We start from the raw sequence: 20,024 nt of genomic DNA on the forward strand, positions 1-20,024 counted from the left end.
CATGAAAAGATGTTCAGTATCATTAAACAACAGGGTAATTAATGTATAATACAACTAGTAGAAGGTACAACTACACACTTAGTAAGATGGCCGAAGTAAAAAAATACTCATGGTGCCAAGTGCTGGCAAGGATGAAAAACAACTGGAATATATTACTGGTGAATTTCCAAGTGGTACAGCCACTCTGGCAACTTGGTAGTTTATTACAAAGGTAAACATACACATTTACCTTGTAATTCAGCTCCTCTACTCCTATAGGTTTATATTGATGAGAAATGAATGAAAGCTGTGTTTCACAGAAGCCTTTGTGTGAATGCTTATAGTAGTCCTGTTTGTAATTATTGTTAACTAGATATAACTCAAATGTACACAAATTGTGGTAATCCATTCATACAATGGAATACTCTTTTACCAAGTAAAAGCAATAAACTCTTGATATATGCAACTACTTGGATGAGTATCCAAGACAATATGTTGAGGTCAAAAAACACAAATTCAGAAGATTCCATGCTATATGATTCAATTTATATGACATTCTTGAAATGTCAAAACTGTAGTGATGGATAAGAGATGAGTAGTTACTCAAGATTATGGGAGTTGGAAGAATGTGATTTGTAAAGCTCTAAAGAGATGGAATATATGAGGGCTTTTTTGGTGTGATGGAAAAGGTCTGTATCTTGATTCTGGTAGGATTATCAAAATCTACATGTATAAATTGTCAGAATTGTACACACACTGAAGAAAAAAAGAAGTAAGAAGTCAGTTTATTGCCTGATCATTTAAATAATAATTTTAAAACACCAGAAAATTCCTGGGCATTTGTAAAGCCTAAGTATCAAATAATTATTTCAGCTTTCTGTGTAGTCAGCTGTTTTTTTGTTTTTGTTTTTGTTTTTATAAGAGAGTGAGAGAGACGGAGAGAGAGCCCGAACAGGGGAGAGGGACAGATGGAGAGAGGGAGAATCTGAAGCAAGCTCTGTGCTCAGTGTGGAGCCTGATGTGGGACTTGATCCCATGACCCTGGGATCATGACCTGAGCCAAAATCAAGAGTGTGACGCTTAACCAACTGAGGCAGCCAGGCACCCCCACGTTAGCTGTTTTAATACTTATTTTCTTTATTTGACAATTTTAGCACTTCCAGGGTATATTTTTAATCCTGCTTCTGTTAAACAGACTGGGCCTTGACACCAGGATAAAGGATTGGCTATTTGGTTCCCCTGCTATGACATATTTTGATCTTGAAGGGCATCACACATGTGTCATTATGTCTCTATTTTATTTTTGAAATTTTCAACTTCTTAGGTTAGGAAGATAGAACATTAAATTTCTAAAGTATTCATGTATCCATGGATTGTACATGGTTACTAGTAACTGCCACTTGTAACTTATCTACTAAATTTTCATAAAGGGACAAGGATGTTTAAAGTATTGTAAGTGGTCATTTTTCAATTGGGATTAAATTAGTAGGCTTTGAGACCCTTTTTAGTAAATATCTATTGGCTGTCTGTGGAGTTATGAGTGGAGCTGGTCAAAGGCTGTTTTGTTCTCAAACTATGTAAATACTGGTAGGTACTATATATGAACATATAACTGTGTCATAAGAGGCTTAGAATTAATTCCTTTAGAATTAAACATGTTAAAATTTTGTTTCCTATAGAAGACAGATTTTGAGACATTTCAATCACAATTTTATGAACTTTGACTTTTTGGCTATAACATTTTTCAGAAATAAAATAGGTTGATGAAACATAAAATCAAAATCTGTTACCAAAGGAAGGTAAAAATGTGTGATTCCCTGATGAACTTTAAAATACGACCTTTAGGGGCCCCTGGGTGGCTCAGTCAGTTAAGTGTCTGACTCTAGGTTTCAGCTCAGGTCGTGATCTCATCGTTGCTGAGTTCAGGCCCCATGTCGAGCTCCACGCTGACTGTGTGGGGCTTGCTTGGGATTCATTCTCTCTCTCTCTCTCTCTCTCTCTCTCTCTCTCTCTCTCTCTCTCTGTCTCTCTCTGCCTGCCTCTCCTCTGCTTGTGTGCATGTGTGTTCTCTCTCTTTCTCTCTCTCTCTCAAAATAAATAAATAAATAAACTTAAAATAAAATTAAAAATAATTAAAATAAAATAAAAACATAAAATAGGACCTTTAAAGAATACTCTTAAATAGCCATGACAGGGGTAGCCAATTCAGTTTATGAGGCTGCCTGTCTCCTTATCAGGCTGAAAGAAAAGGTGGAAATTACTGAGAGATTTCATGGCTGTAGGCAGGCTTAGTGATTTCCTGTGCTACCAGTATATTCCATCTGTCCTTACATTTTCCTGTGCTGCATTTCACTGTTTTCCTTATTTGACTCTGCAGATAAATGTATTTTACTTATTTCAGCATGTATCTCCACTTGATGTCTGAATTGATGAATGTGACGGTTTTCTGTATCAGGTTTATTGCCTATATAGGCAGGTAGGCAGTGTTCTTTTAAGACCACATCTTTAGGAACACATTGTCTTAAACGTGACTGTCAAATGGATATGGAATTAGAAACTTTGGTTTAGACCTTTCCAGTTGTGAACTGTGAAGAAATTTAACTCTTCTAACTTTTGTGAGATTTTTTTGTGTATGGGTGTCACTGAAATTAATTGTGTTGAGTGAGAAATTATCTTGGGTATGGACTTGAGTTTATTTCTTTTACAGTTTTGTTCCTGCTCTGATCACTCTTATCTCAGAAGAGTTTTCTAGTCAGAGATATAGCATAGAAACAGTGGTATTAGATATTTTATATAATTTTAATCATTGTTTGCAAGATTTCAGTGTATCTCAATACCAAATTTGGCTACAAAAAAGACGAAACCTTATGAAAAAGTCAAAAGGTTTTCTCCCCTTACTGGTACCTTAATCTTAATGGAATGTAATCTACTTCTAAATTTATTCTGGCAATTACTTTGTCTGTAGTGTTTCTTAAGATATTAAAAACACCCTTTTAAAAGGGCAGGATGTGTTGGATCCCAGGGAATCTTTAATTTTTTACATTATGAATTCCATTCTTCTTAATATATTTAAACAGTTCATGTAGCTGAGGTACTTTGCTTGTTTCAGTACAAAACAGATTGAAAAGACAGTTTCTGTGTCCTAAGAACTGCCTTTGAGCTGAGGTTTCATATTCAATCTCAATCATTTCAGTTATACATTAGGTCTGTCTTAATGATACAGTATATCTTTAAATAATCAAAAACCTCAAAGATAATAAAACTTTTAGGATTATAAATTGCCTACATTAATTACTTTAAAAGATAAATAATGGACAAATTGAAATGGATAAAGTTATATTAAAATCAAGTCAAAATCTATATTTATATAAATTTCAATGGAACCTAAATATAGTACATATTTATCATTAGTAACAGAAATTAGTCATGTTCATACACAGTTATTAAATATTCTCAGGTATTTGTGGGCCAAGACTGTGGTATTCCTTAATAATATGACCAGAAAGCTCTAGAGAGATAATAAATATGCTGTCATAGTGGTATTATTATACTATTTTCTTCATTTTCATAAGGTCTAGCCCTTTATAAGTATGTTACTTGAAATAAGTATTATTTTCTAATTTATTGGAAGCTTATTAAGAACTGGAAGGTGTTAATTATTTTTAAGAATAACCCTATAGATTATTTAGTGTCATTTTCCTTAAAAGGAGGCAGGATTATTAAATACCCTTAACTATTCCTAAAGTAGAATTGCTACTTAAAAGAACATGATATGTTATAGTACTATCTGTTGAAAAGTTTAGCAATTTTACTTTAAGATATAAAAGAACACTTTCTGTCTATTAAGTAAAATATTCCTATGGAAATCCATTTTTGGGTATTGCTATACTTTTCAAGAGAAACTTCTATGTTGTGTATACTAGTTTTGGCTGACACAGATACTTGCTTTTTGGTTATCCTATATACTTAGATCCTCTACAGATGAACTGATATGTCTAGACAGGAAGTGGTATGTAGGAGATATAGGAATGGGCTGAAGTATCCTTTATATTTGCCTTTGTATCTAGGGGAGTTGGAAATAGGCAAGAATGGAGAGAAATTTTGTATGGCAGTACACAGAATTTTGCAAGTTTATTGTGAGCCCTGCAGCAATCCGATGCATTTTAGTTACTGGTAAGTTTGTTAAATTATGTTTGAAAATGTACCTCTTCGAAGATGGCCATCTATTTACTATTACATCCACCATGTCAAATATACCTATTTTAAAGATTTTTTTTTTTTTGAAAAGATGTAGTATTGCTATTGCATTCAGTTTTAGGTATAAATTTACAATACTTTTGTTAGTGAATGCATTTGACTTTTCAATTGTTGTCGTACTTAAAACTGAAGTGAAATTAACTTTATATGGGTAGCATAGATACGTGTTAAGATTTTTGGAATAAAATTAATATTTCTGATTTTGTAATGGAATTCCACTGTGATTAGAAGTCTGCATTTATTCATTAGATGTTTGAGAAAGACTAGTCCTTCTGACATAAAAAGAGTAAGAAAATCCATGGCATTGTTGTAATTTTATATAGCTTTACATAGGAGAGTGATTTATTTTGCATTTTTTTCATGGACCATAGGGACCATAGACATTTCCAGTCTCTCTTTTTGTCAGTGCTGATGTTTAGGAATGTTAGTCATCTTTCTCCTTAAGTCCCTAACTCAGGCGTAGACAAGAATTCCATGAAAAGATTAGGAAATTGTGTGATCTCTATGCACTGATTTCTTTATTCTTCTCAACCATTTAGGCAGAAGTATTTTTGTGCAGTGGTACTATGCAGTTATTTGTGTAGTGGCTTTTATTATTCATACAATTCATTCAAAATGGACTAGATTGCTTAATAGCTGTTTTTCTTTACAGAAACATTAAAAAAAATTCCAAGAGATTCTTTGGTGGTTGTGTTTTTCTTGCAAATGTCTAACTTTAGGTCAAAGTGAAAGAATTATGTTGACTTGTAATACTAGTTTACTTTTTTTGTGTGGTTAAAAGAATTAGGGCCAATTAATGTGTTTGAATTTTAATTTCCTGTAATGAGTACCTTATTTCCAGTTACACTATATTTTTTCTAGCTGACGTCATATAATCCATTAAACTACAGTCTTTATAATAATAATGATAATATGCAGTTGATTCTTTTAATGAGAATATTTCTGAATTGAACAAGAATATCCACATTTTCAGAGAAATGTGTTGTCAATACTATTGAAACCAGAAGAGTTAGCATAAGTTGAGAGAATGGAATCACTTTAGATTCCTTTTGGACTTAGTTATTTTCAAGTTTTCCTCATTAACAGATTTTCTTAATTCCTTGTAGGAATGAGTACTTGTGAATTTAAAATATATTTATTAATTTGTGGTCTCACTCTTGCTTATGAATATAAATAGGCAAATTAGGGTACCTTATATAGCATTGTAAATAGGAATTTTAATTGCTGATGAAGTTTGGCTTGTTGTCATTTATTGTTATAAACTACAGGAAGCATATACAATGAAGGAATATATATTTTCTTAATTAGGATTGCCATCATGTATTAATGCTGCTAGTTGAAAATTGTTCAGTGTGTAACTTGGTGAAATAATATATTATCAAAGCTTAATTCAGTGCAATCATTTATTTATTTATTTATTTTGTTTCTTCCTTCATTCAACAGACATAACAAGTGCTTTATCTTTGTCTGGCACTTCTCTTTGTGTGCTTTTATGTGTTTGTGTATACATTGTATAATTAACTGCCACTTTCATTTCAGTACTATACAGATCATTTGTTTTCTGCTCTCATGAGCTTTCCTGAAGGCATATATGAACATAAAAAACATCTTGCATATTTCTCTGGATATTTTCTAAAAAATTAGAAGTTATTTTTAAAAAATAGGTCTAAATGAAAAGTTTTCTTTAAAAATAGGTGTGTTCTCAAAAGTAATATTGCATACACATTTAAAATTCTCTGTGATAACATGTTCTTTAAAACAATATTATGATAAAGTCTTTATTATGGAGAACTGATGTATTTGTGGGTATGTTTCTTATGGTAGATTTACTTGAAGCAGATAATATACATATGTATAGATGAACTTCGGTGTTTGGCTTTGGAATATAAAAAAACTATGCAGTTATGTTTTGATTTATATGTAATTTTAAAGAGATGAAACAAGTTTCCTCATGCTTGTGAGAAAAATATATTCTTGTACAGCATAAGGTGTAATAATCATTGTCAGCAAACTAGAGATTAGAATTGAATATGCATGTTACCTTTTGTCATATGTTTATAATCAACATTTGATGATTACATAATGTAATTATCTGTACTTTACATGCAGTGCTACTCTTTTGGCATTCCTGGTTGAACTCCTTAAAAGTTCAGTAGCCATGCAAGAACAGATGCTGGGTGGAAAAGGCTTTTTAGTCATTGGCTACTTACTTGAAAAGGTAAGTGGTGTGTGTTGATGGTTTTATTGTGTAGTATATACAGCTGAACAACTGACAATCCTGAATTATATTTTTTTCTATAGTTTCTCTCTTCATTAACTGTTCATTGTTGTTAGCTAATTCACAAATATTTACTTTTATATTTTGCATTTGGACTTAAGTATAGACATTGAACTAAATTGGATGCTAGAAATCTATATAATTAAGGGATTTTGAGTGAAGATAGAAACTAAAGAAAATTTTTTTCCTCTACCTTTAGTCAAAGTTACAAGTTTTTCCCCTTAACTCTGTTTTCTAGTTGTTTCTTTAGTATCTTTACATTCAAACTAAGTTTCTTAGAAGCTTTATCAATTTAATTTTAAATGGATTTCTTGGTTTTGCTTTATTTTCCAATTATATAAGGTAAAAAAAATCTTTGTTTTGTAATAAGCAAAAATAGTTTGTGATTTGTCTCTGCTTTTAATATATATGAATATTTAAGGTGGCTTTTCTGTAATCACTACATAATATAAACAATACAAGTTAGATGGGTTTAATATTTCCCATGTTGTGTCATTTATGTCTTGGTTTTCTTATAACCTTTGCTTTAGTCACAGTTGTACTATTCTGGTAATGAATGCTGGATTTCTATTATGGGCTCATAAGAGTTTAGTTGTATCATGCAGTTTCTTTTAAAAATTGACATGGGAAGTCATGAATAAAAGTGATGGCGTATTGACCTTTTTTTTTTTTTTTTTTTTTTGCCTAAGGAAATACCTGCCACCCTCATTAGCTCTCTCAAACCTATTTTTATCATTTAACTCTTTAGCATTCAGTTACTCTGAAAATGGAACTATTTGAGAAATAAAGAGGTGAGGCCTTGAATAAGAGGGATAAACTTATTTTTCCATTTGGAAATAAAATTGAGAAGACTTTTGGAAATAGTTTTTTCAACTCAGATTGTTCTACCTTTGAAATCCTTGTAACTTGTCTTTGTTTTAAAACAAATATTCTTTCTTGAAGGATTGGTGATTGGCGAAGTAGTAGGTTATTAAGTAGATTGATCATTTGTAGCATTTCTTTAATGAAATAATTTTTTCAGAAACATTAAGATTTTCACTGAGGTGTTTGGTTTCATGGAAAAGTATTTTTTACATCTAGATTATTAAGAATTTTTTAGAAGATTTATATTAAATTATATCTTATGCAAATTAGATATTATGAATGTAATGTGCCATTACTATGTACGGACAAGATCACTACCAGGATCTATCCCTTGAATATATTTTTCATCCATCTGCTGTGAGGTTATCAAAATAATTCTAAAGTGAGCATTTTTTTTCTTACACATAAAACTTAGCTTAAAATTAGAAATTCATTGGAGCACCTGGCTGGCTCAGTTGGTGAAGCATAATTCTTGATCTGGGGGTTCTGGGTTCAAACTTCATGCTGGGTATAGAGAGTCCTTAAAAGTAGATCTTAAAAAAAATTTAAAAATTAGAAATTCAGTGAGAATACTTTAAATCAAAATAAAAGACATATTCAGTTCTTCCTCCTTTTCAGAGTTAATAACCTTAAAATTATATTGTCAGCTTAGGTAGAAAATATTATCTCGTTATGGTTTTAATTTGCATTTTTTGAAATTTTGAATAAGATATGACATATTTTCATATATATTTATTGCATATCCACTTTTTCTCACTGATGGAGTACTTATTCATGTCCTTTGCCAATTTCCCCAATTTCCCTCCAAGATCCCCACTCCTAGGCAACCTGTAATTTACTTCTTATTTCTATGATTTTGTGTATTCTAGATGTTCCATGTAAGTGGAATCATACAGTGTTGGTCTTTTTGTATCCTGTTTATTTCACTTATTGTCATGTGTACAAGATTTCATCCATGTTGTAGCATATATCAGTACTTCATTTCTTTTTTGGCTGAATAATATTCCATTGTATGCATACAACACATTTATCTATCTATTCAGATGTCAATAGACTTTTGTGTTTTTTCCATCTTTTGGATGTTATGACTAATGCTGCTATGAACTTTCATATACACGTTTTTGTGTGGACATATGTTTTTATTTCTCTTACGTAGATACTTACCTATGAATTGATTTGATGGATACTATCATAATTCTGTGTGTAACCACTTGAGAAACTGCCAGCCTGTTTTCCAAAGTGGAAAATTTCATTTCATCCACAGTATGTGCGGTTTCCAGTTTTTCACATCCTTGCCAACATTTGTTAATTGTCTTTTTTATTCTAGCCATCCTAGTGAGTGTGAAATGGCATGTCATTTTTTATTTGCATTTCTGTGTTGTCTAATCATGTTGAGTATCTTTTCATGTGCTTATTGGCTGTTTGTATGTTTTCCTTAGGGAAATGTCTATTTAGAACTTTGCCCATTAAAAAAAATATGGTATTTTCATTATTGAATTGTAGCAATTTTTTTTATTATTCTGTACACTAATCTTCATTAGATATGTGACTTGCAAAGATAGTCTTACATTCTGTAGATCACATTATGTTTTAATTTGCATTCCCCTGATGACAAATTAAATTGAACATTTTTGTACACTTACTGTCTTTTAGTTATCCACCCTTATTAAATACCTGTTCGAAGTGTTTATCCTTTTTCATATGAATTGTCTATCATTTTTTTACTGATTTGTGGAAATTCTGTTTATATCCTGTATTTGAGACCTTTGTTGGAGATGCATTCTGAATATTACTTCCTCTGTAGCCTGCTTTTTCACTCTCGATATTTTTGTTTTAATATTTTTTTAACGTTTATTTATTATTAAGAGACAGAGTATGAACAGGGGAGGGGCAGAGAGAGAGGGAGACACAGAATCGGAAGGAGGCTTCAGGCTCTGAGCTGTCAGCACAGAGCCCGAAGCGGGGCTTGAACTCAAAAACCGCAAGATCATGACCTGAGCCAAAGTTGGACGCTTAACCGACTCAGCCACCCAGGCGCTCCTTCTCTTGATATTTTTTGATGAATAAATGTCCTTAATTTTAATATAGGTCACTGTTTCATTTTCTTCTATGATTATCCCATTTTGGAAAGAATCTTCAAGATTGTTTTGGCTATTCAAGGGTATTTGCATTAACATCTATATCAGTTTGTTAATTTCCACCAGAAAAATGCTAGGATTTTCATTGTGTTTCATTGTGTTGTATTAAACCTTCCAATTCATACATTTGGTGCATGCTTCTATTTACTTAGGGCTCTTTGGTAGAATTGTGGAAGAAAACATTGTCTTTTTGCTAAATTTATTCCTAGATTCTTGAGGTTTTTCAAATATAAGTTTTTTTTATGACTGATATATAGAAATATAATTGATGTTCATGTTGACCTTTATATACGTCTTGCTACTCCTCTAATTCTCGTAGTTTGTCAATTTTTCAGAAACATTTACTTGTAGAAAATTTTATATCTTCCTAATACTTATTCTTTTTGTGTTTTTCCCCTTGATATTGTACTAAGACTTACAGTATAGTGCCAAACAGAAGTTGTAATAGTTAGCATCCCTATCTTATTCCAGAGTTCATGTGCAAAGCTTTCAATAATTAGCCACTAAGTATGGTATATGTTGTAGATTACTTTCAGTAGATTTTTATTTATTTTTTAAAGAATGTTTATTTATTTTGAAAGAAAGAGAAAGAGCACATGCAAGTGAGAGAGGAGCAGAGTGAGAGGGAGAGAGAATCCCAAGTAGGTTCCACACTGACAGTTTGATCTCCTGAACCGTGAGATCATGACCTGAGCTGAAATTAAGAGTCGGATGCTTAACTGGCTAAGCCACCTGGGCACCCCTAGTCGATTTTTAAATCAAATTAAGAAACTGTCCATTACAAGTTTGCTGAGAAGTTTTCCTTATCATAAACAGGTGAATTTTACCAAATGTTTTTCTGCATTATTTGAGAAAATTAAGATGTTTCTTCAATTTTTTCTTAGTGAATTATATTAATTACTTTTCAAATGTTAAACCATCCTTATATTCCTGGAATCCTATTTGGTCTTAGATCCATTCCTATCCCAATCAGGCTTTTTTATTTATTTATTTATTTATTTATTTATTTATTTTAACGTTTATTTATTTTTGAGACAGAGGGAGACAGAGCATGAATGGGGGAGGGTCAGAGAGAGGGAGACACAGAATCTGAAACAGGCTCCAGGCTCTGAGCTGTCAGCACAGAGCCTGACGCGGGGCTCGAACTCACAGACCGCGAGATCATGACCTGAGCCAAAGTCAGCTGCTTAACCGACTGAGCCACCCAGGCGCCCCCAGGCTTTTATCCTTCAAATGGCTCATGTCAGTGTCACCAGTAGTCTTCATATTGTTACATCTTAAGGTTTTCAGTTTTCATCTTATTTGGTCTGTTAACATTTCAGTTTAACATTCTTTCCTTGAAATGCTTTCTTTAATTGTATTTTGTAACAGCATCCTTTCTTTGTTTTCTTCCTACCTCGTTGGTCTCCTATTTTATTCTCTCCTACTCACGCCTCCTCTGTCTCAATTTTTTTTTTTAATTTTTTTTTTTTCCTTCAACGTTTATTTATTTTTGGGACAGAGAGAGACAGAGCGTGAAGGGGGGAGGGGCAGAGAGAGAGGGAGACACAGAATCGGAAACAGGCTCCAGGCTCTGAGCCATCAGCCCAGAGCCTGACGCGGGGCTCGAACTCACGGACCGCGAGATCGTGACCTGGCTGAAGTCAGACGCTTAACCGACTGCGCCACCCAAGCGCCCCTCTGTCTCAATTTTAAGGACTGATTTTCCTTTCACATATTTCATCCTTCAGTTTTCTCTACTTTAGTTAATAGCATTGCCATTCACCCATTAGTTCAGACCAAAAATGTTAATACTTTTTGACTCTATTCACACAATAAATCCATATTCTATGCAAATTGTCTTGGTATTAAAACATATCCAGAATGAATGACTTCTTCCTACTTACGATGCTAGTCCTTTCTATGTCACATTGATATCATCCTGTTTCAATCACCATCGATCACCATTGGTTATCCACACTCTATTTTTCTTGCAGTCAGACTAATCTTCCTAAAATATGCCATACTTTACTACTTCGTCCTTCTCAAAGTAAATTCACAATTCTCTTACCTTTGACATCATCTCATTATACCCCTTCATGCTTTCTCTGTTACAGACGCACTGGCCATGCAAAAGCCTTTTTGCCTTTCCCTTAAAAGCTAAAATGGCAGGCATGAATCCATGTCAAGACTTTTGCATTTTCTTTTCACATTGCTTTCATCACTCATTTTGTAGATGTCCACATGGCTTGATTCTACACTTCTTTTATGCTTTATGACATCTTAGAGAATTCTTCACTCATCCCTCTAAATAGAATAGTAGCCCTTCCATAGTCATCACTATCTCTCTATTGATTTTTGAGAGCACGATTCAGACGTTTTTTACTTGTTTATTTTCTGCCTCTTTTCACTAGAATATAAGCATCAGCTGGATGAAAACAGGGACTGTATCTTTTTTGTTTTCACCTTATTGTTGTGTCTTCAGGTCCTAAAAGAGTGCCTGCCTCGATAAATAGTTGTTGGATTAAATTGAATAAATGAAAAGCACTTTCATACTTGTTTGAGTACCTAAAAGAATGTTTTTCACCTTTACAGATGAATATTCATACTGCTTTATTTTAAACATCAGTTCCTGGGTGAATAGTATAGATAATAAAGTTTACATCTTTATTTTTATTTAGTTAGTTTTTTAAAGTTCCATTTTTATTTTATCATCAACTAATAACAAGCTAATAGTTAACTATCACTTAGCTTTATGTCCTTGTCTTAGAAGGTGTAACTTAGTGGGGCGCCTGGGTGGCTCAGTCAGGTCAACGTCCGACTTCGGCTCCTGTCATGATCTCATGGTTTGTGAGTTCAAGCCCTGCATCGGCCTTAAGTTCCCTTGTTAAGGGAAATCAGCAAGGTTTGAAGAGATGAGAGGATTGTTTATCATAACTCAAAGAGAAAGTTTTGTAGTTCTGGAAGAAATCATACCCAACTGGAGTGTGGTCTTAAGTAAAAGAATGTGGTGTATTGGCCTGAAAGGGTGAAGCTAGTAGAATAAATACCCCAACTTCATTTTCTTCCTGGCCTCTAATTTCCTGCTGGTGTCTCTAACTAGTCAAACCCAACAGGAAGCCAACAGGCATGGGAGCCTCTGGAGCACAAAATAGGATGGGGAAGGTTGGGGAGTAGATCAGCACAGCCAGTAAAACCTACATCCTATATATCCATTAGGTTGGGCTTTAGGGTTTGGTTGTCTGAGGCTCCATTATGTCAGCAAGGACCTAGGTTTTTTCTGTATGTCTGCTCTGCCAAGTCACTGATGATTTTATTTGATGATATAGTTGCTGTCCTTTGTGGTAAAAAGAATGTTTCCGGGTAGACTTAGTGCTGTAGGCCTTCACATCCAGATTGGGGGTAGGCAGAAGAGCTCCCTCTGCCAGATACTGAAGGACATCTGTCTCTCTAATTTGATAGTCAGCTTAGGTCTTGACCTACTTTGAATCATTTGTTGCCATGAAAATTTTGATGCTGGTTCTCTGAACTAATTGCTCTCTACCTGTCTCCCCCAAACAACAGCAACAACAACAACACATAAATGATTCATATTGGATTAAGCTATTTGGAGCTCAATCTTGGTGTCCTAAAAGGAGTGAGATGGATGTTGAGGATCAACTACTTTATGATGTACCTGTAGTAATTAAAATAATTTTCCACAATTTCCTTAATAATATAGTATATATTCTCTATGTGTAGAGTGGTTTCTGCAATAAAAATGAACATTTCTGGGGCGTACAGGTGACTCAGTCAGTTAAGCGTTCGACTTTGGCTCAGGTCATGATCTCACAGATCCCATGTCGGGCTCTGTGCTGACAGCTCAGAGCCTGGAGCCTGCTTTGGATTCTGTGTTTCCCTCTCTCTCTGCCCCTCCCCCCACTCGTGCTAAGTCTCTCTGTCTCTCTCAAAAATGAATAAACATTAAAAAAAATTTTAAATGAACATTTCTGGTAGTCCATTCCATGGTGGGCCGCTCTAAATGTGGGAAAGACCTCTTCTTATTGAATAGCAACTTCTCCCTTTAACATCTATTGCCCCTATTTGATTTAGTTACTTATGGAGTAAAATGTTATCATCTAACTTTTTCCCCTAGCTTCTCAAGTTCTATTTCCAGTATCTTCTATCACAGTTCATATAGTTCATTTTATAAGTTATGTGTTCAGTCACCACACAAAAGTACTGTTACATAGTTTAAATTTCAGAGCATACAGTTTACATATTTATAACTATAAATTATCCAAGTATAACTCTCTTTTTAAATAGCTTTACTTGAGAAAATGACAGCAAATATCAAAATAAAAAATATTTCAAAGCAATCATTCAAACGAAACTCATTAAAGCAGAGTTGGATATCTTCTTTTCTCCTAATCTGTGTTTTGTCTTTTCTTATTCTCTTCTGCTGAGGAATTATGGCAGGCACCAGACACAAAAAAAAGATGAATAACATAGTATTCTCTTTTATAACAGGAAAGAAAGATGTGAATAATTAATAGTAATGCAAGGCAGGAGGATTAAGTACTACTTATGGTAAAGGTAACATGCTACTGAAGGAACTTTCATTTTCTGCCTGGTAGGATTTTGAGTAGGCCAATAAAAAACAAAACAAAACAAAACAAAACATTACAAAACAAAACAAAACATTACAAAACAAAACAAAACACAGTTTTAGAAAGATATTTCCTAAAGATAAATGTTAGAATAAAAACTACTACCCAAGAGCTTAATTGCTATGAAAAAACTGATACTTTTTTTTTTTAGTAATATGGAAGGAATGCCTCATGTGATGCTTCTAGTGTATCTTTTTATAACACAGAGCAAGTTGAAAACTTGTTTCCAAATTATGAATTACTTCCTCAAATGAATACGTGCATAATGGCCAGTCTGATTTTATATTGCCTTATTGTTCTTTGTAAACACATGACAGTTTTATAGAATAAAATCTGATCTCTGAAAATGTTTATCTAGGAACAGGATCTGACTGTTCTATTTCAGAATTTTAAGTGTAAAAGTAGGATTTATCAGATAATGTTCTTGAAATCATCATTACTGAATAAGAATATAGTCTATAAGATAAGCTATCTGAAATTATAGCTAGTGAAGGAGCTGGCTAAAGCTTTATATAACCATTGATCTCTTGTTTTAATTTTTTTCCCCTACCCATGAATAAAGTGGTTAAAAATTTAAAAACATTGCATTCTTCTTATTAAAGGTCCTTTAAAATGACTGCCCGAGCTTTGATTTTTCTTTTTCCTTAAAGACTTATTTGTTTTTGTCTTCCACTTCCCACTCTTTAACAATTCAGCTACTTGTTAGGATCATTTTTCCATCTTTTTAAAAAATTTTCATGTAAAGTTTTTCTCCCAACCTTTGTTAGGACCATTGCTTATCTACTCACCACTGGTGTTTTGTCAAACACCTAGTAATAAAAGCCTAGTAATAAAAATAATTGCTATCCATATTATACTTAAAACTAATTGGTACCTACTCAGTAACACCTTTTCATAATCACCCTTCCACAAATTTCCTGTCCACGCTGTGCTTTTTCATGTACTTATTAACATCTGACTTGTTACATATTTTACCTTTTTATGTTGTTGACGTCCCAGGCTTCTCCTTTCTTAGACTTTGAGTTCTGTGAAGGCAGGGCTTTTTCAGGGCTTTTTGTTAACTGTTCTTTCCACAGTGCCACAGAGAGTCCCTGGCAAATAGTAAGTCCTCAACATGCATATTTTCTGTATGACTAAATGAAGAGTATTGAATCTACCTTTAAGTAAAGGAAACAGATGCAAGGGGTTTACAAGTTGAGGGAGTGTGGTAGAGAAGGCACATGAAGGAAACTGGTGTTGTATAGGCAAAACTTATTTTCCAAAGAATTTATTTGGCTCAATGAAAAGTTTTCTAGTTTCGAATTTTATTTTATTTATTTTACTTTTATTCCTTTAGGTACCTTCATCAGTTCTCACTATTTATTGTCTCCTACCCTAATTCATACATTGTTGTTAACTATTTGAATATTATACTCATATGAGTTTGTGACCCCTTATGAAATGCATGGCATGCTTATGTCAAATTTATTGAGTTGCCTTTGTTATGAGCATGATGAGTGTAGGTATACCATATGGGAAGTAGAATTGGTAAGACAGTTCAGTCCTTTTTAGACCTTAATTATCCTATACTATTATTTGGACTTTAATCCCTGGTAATGGAGATAAAGATGTGATGTGACCTGTGCTTCAGGGTTTAGTGGTAGGTGATTCTTTATCCTAGGGAGGATCAAAAAAGGTCACCAGATGAGGAAGGAAACATTTGTGTACTAATACATATTTTTCACATTTGAATTTGAATTATCAGCTTTTAAAGAACAGCATTTACTCTATAATATTTTCATTTGAAATTATACTCCAAAGCAGCATTGTCCAGTCAAAATATAATGCAAGCCTTGTATGTTATGTAAAAATTTCTCATAGGGGTGCCTGAGTGGCTCAGTCATTTAAGTATTGGACCTCAGCTCAGTTTGTGATCTCGCGGTTCATGGGTTTTAGCCCCATGTCAGGCTCTGTACGGACAGCTCAAAGCCTGGAGCCTGCTTCACATCCTGTCTCTTTCTTTGTCCCTCCCCAAATCACGCTCTGTGTGTGTCTCTCTTTCTCTCAAAATAAATGAATAAACATTAAAAAAAATTTTTTTAGATAAAATAAAAAAATAAAAATGTCTCATAACGTAATATGTGAAATTAATACAATAATGTATTTTATTTAACCTTATATATCCAAAAATATTATCACTTCAGCATATACTCAATTAAAAAAGGATAATAGATACTTTGTATTGTCTTTTATTCTAAACCTTCAAAATCCAGTGTATACTTCCTTACAACACCATCACCTGGGACTAGCCACATTTCAAGGGCTCAGTAGCCACAAATAGCTAGTGGCTGCTATATTGACCAATGCAGCTTTTAAAAATTTTTTTTTCAACGTTTATTTATTTTTGGGACAGAGAGAGACAGAGTATGAACGGGGGAGGGGCAGAGAGAGAGGGAGACACAGAATCGGAAACAGGCTCCAGGCTCTGAGCCATCAGCCCAGAGCCTGACGCGGGGCTCGAACTCACGGACCGCGAGATCGTGACCTGGCTGAAGTCGGACGCTTAACCGACTGCGCCACCCAGGCGCCCCGACCAATGCAGCTTTAAGGTTTGGTTTAAATTATGGAAGGTCTGTCATTTCTCTAAATGGCATTGATAGTAGGTTATGTATTGGTGATGGCAGTTGAAAATCTTGATGGAGTGTTTAGAATAGAGGTATTGTTACATGAAGCTGTGGAAGTATAAAATATCGTCTAGGGACAGTGGTTTTATAGGAACGAGAATATAAGTTTCAGCAGTCCCCATCTTTTTTTAAATTTTTATTTATTTTTAATATGAAATTTATTGTCAAATTGGTTTCCATATAACACCTAGTGCTCATCCCAACAGGTGCCCTCCTCAATGCCCATCACACAGTTTCCCCTCCCACCCACCCCTCATCCCATCTTTTTTTTTAAATAAACATTTTGTAGGCTAATTTTAAAAATTTATTTATGTATTTGAGAGAGACAGCCAGCATGAGTTGGGGAGGGGCAGAGAGACGGAGAGGAGAGAATCCCAAGCAAGCTCAGTGCTGACAGTGTGGAACCCTGTGTGGGCCTGGAACTCACAAACCGTGAGATCATGACCTGAGCCTAAACAAAGAGTCCAACACTTAACCTACTAAGCCATTCAGGTGCCCCATCAGTTCCCATCTTTTAAGCAGAAGGCACTGGGGAGTAATCTGAGGGTCATGAAAGCCAAAGGGGGCAGTATTTCCAGGAAAGTGAGATTTGCCTTTTTAAATGTGTTGTATTTGTCCATGTGCAACTCATTTGTGATTTTATGAAGAAAGGCTTTAGTGGAATGGTGGGGTCAATTTGTTTTCCAGTTGGTTTGGATCTCATGATAGTTCTCTTTCCCAATATTTGTGTGTGTGTGTGTGTGTGTGTGTGTGTGTGTGTGTGTGTGTGTGTGCGTGCATGCGTGTGTGTGATCATGGTATTAATTGTATTCCATTTTAATTTTCTTTGAGATCTCTTCTTTAGTCAACTCACACAAAAATGGGTTGAGACCATTTTTATTCATAACTTACTTTATTTCTTTAGCTTGGGTTGAGAGTGGCATTTAACCTGAGTTATTTATCTGCAGGTGTTCTGGAAAGGGATTCAGATAACAAACTGTCATTTAAGAGAATTATCTTAAAATGCTATGTTTCTGAATATAATTAGATTTTGAATGCTGAAGGAAATATACAGTTTTATATTATACTTAACGAATTAGGGGTGGATATGGAAAATGCATATGTACTTATTGCAAGTCAGCAGTTTTAAAATGTGATGTTCTGGGTATTTTTAGCTTGAAAATCTTTTCCTTTTCTTCAGTCATCAAGAGTCCATATAACTAGAGCTGTCCTGGAGCAATTTTTGTCCTTTGCAAAGTACCTTGATGGCTTATCTCACGGAGCACCTTTGCTAAAGCAGCTTTGTGATCACATTTTATTCAACCCAGCCATCTGGATACATACACCGGCAAAGGTATATGTTTTGTTCTCATTCATTTCATTTTAGCGTAATATTATAAATTATAGTTATGGACCTAAACTATCCAGTGGAAAGCATTTGTTTGGATTTTTCGACCTGTTTTATAGTCAACCTGAAGCAGTTAGTTGAATTCCACAGAATCAGCAATCAAAATATGAAATATGCAAATATTAAACTAAATGAAACTATAGTTTAAATTAAACTGGATCTAATAACTGCATTCTGAAGTTAGTGGTTGTGATTCATATCTTTCCAAGAAAGAATTTGCTACACTGATTATTAAGACTAAGAAAACAGGAAGTAACAGGTAACTAATTATGCCATGATAAGTATAATCACAGTGACTGGAAAATTGCTTTTATTGTAAATACAGAGTTTATATCATGATTGTAAACATTATTTATTTAAAAATAAAGATATACATTGTTTTTTAGATATCAAGATAAAATTTTTATTTTTTTTTTTTACCTAAATTTAGCCAATAATAACGGACATTTTTCATGAATGTGAGCTTCCTTTTACAGTTTTCAAGTTTCCCATACAACTTTGGTTACATAATATAAGTTCTGACCTTTGTTGTTTAGCATGTTAATTGTGGTGCTAAATTCAAACTTGACGTTTGTTCACTTTTTAGACAAGATATTTGGCTTGTCCTCTCTCTGCTTACATGCTTAGATTCTGATACTGTGGGAGTGGGTTAAGAAAATTTGAAACTACCTGAACTTTTAGGATATAGGACTATGTATATTTTTTCCAAGTATGATATAGCTGATAGATATTCTGTTTCTTTCAGCTGCTGAAATATACTTTGATTAAAGGCTTTAGTCTAGTTAACTTCTTAAATAATTTGGTCTTCCTATCAGATACTTTTGATAGATTATTAAGTCATTTAAAATTATTTCATTGGTAATAGCCACTAGATTACTTTTATTAAAATAAGTTTTATTAGAATGTGTTGGCTGCAGATTTTTTTCAATATAAATAAGATTTAATTAAAAGTTATTTTTAACCTCTTAATAAATGGTTCTTTCTTGGCCTTTACTAATTTGCATTTAAATTAAAGTGTATATTTATAATAAACACTTGAGGCATTTTAAATTTATTTTAATGCTTTGCTAATATTCTGTATTAGGTTCAGCTCTCCCTATACACTTACTTGTCTGCTGAATTTATCGGAACTGCTACCATTTATACCACCATACGCAGAGTAGGAACAGTATTACAGCTAATGCACACATTAAAATATTACTACTGGGTCATTAATCCTGCTGACAGTAGTGGCATTACACCTAAAGGATTAGGTAAGTACAACACTACCACTGTATTCATGGTACTATTACTGTTCTGTATGCTGAGTACTGTTATAGGGAACAGATGTGCATGGTTATGAAAATATCCTGAACTATTGTCTTTCTTAGATAGTAGCCTTATGTGTTGAGAGCTTTTTGTGATAGAGAAGTTTATGGATTTGTAATATTAAATTATTTTTAGAATAAAGTCAGGTAAAAAATAATATTCTACCTTTTAGCCAGTGTACTTATTGATACTTGGGAAGATATAGGCATAGTATTAAAAACAGATGAAACTGATCATGGCCACTGTGTTCTAATATAGTTGTTTTGGTGCTTTGAGATTGTTGCCTTTTTTTTTTATATTTTACCCCAGACTTTACCCTTTATTCTAAGTATAGTAGAAATTAATTTTATTCTTCATTGTGTTATTGCTAATTTTCCTAATTATATAAAAATACATACTCAGCATAGAAAATAAAATGATATAGAAGAAATATATTATTTATACCCAAATCCCAGGAATAGTAACTGTTACATGTTTGGTGTGTGTGCTTCCACTAAATTTCATTGAATTAAATGTATGAAA

General features: G+C 33.5%; 1 protein-coding gene across 7 annotated transcripts in view; it reads left to right on the plus strand.

The window, feature by feature from the left end:
- The window catches only part of NBEA (neurobeachin), a 691,423-nt gene that overhangs the window by 152,113 nt on the left and 519,286 nt on the right, over positions 1 to 20,024 (plus strand). For all 7 annotated transcript variants that reach the window (XM_047078787.1, XM_047078803.1, XM_047078809.1 and 4 more), the window contains 3 exons: positions 6,346 to 6,454; positions 17,988 to 18,140; positions 19,279 to 19,447. In XM_047078787.1, the coding sequence (XP_046934743.1) occupies positions 6,346 to 6,454; positions 17,988 to 18,140; positions 19,279 to 19,447 (431 nt within the window). The remainder of the gene's footprint in view (positions 1 to 6,345; positions 6,455 to 17,987; positions 18,141 to 19,278; positions 19,448 to 20,024) is intronic.

Source organism: Lynx rufus, unplaced genomic scaffold (genome assembly GCF_022079265.1).
Source record: "Lynx rufus isolate CCGP_SWC_20201006 ecotype Redwood Valley unplaced genomic scaffold, mLynRuf1.p SCAF_1, whole genome shotgun sequence".
NCBI lineage: Eukaryota > Metazoa > Chordata > Mammalia > Carnivora > Felidae > Lynx > Lynx rufus.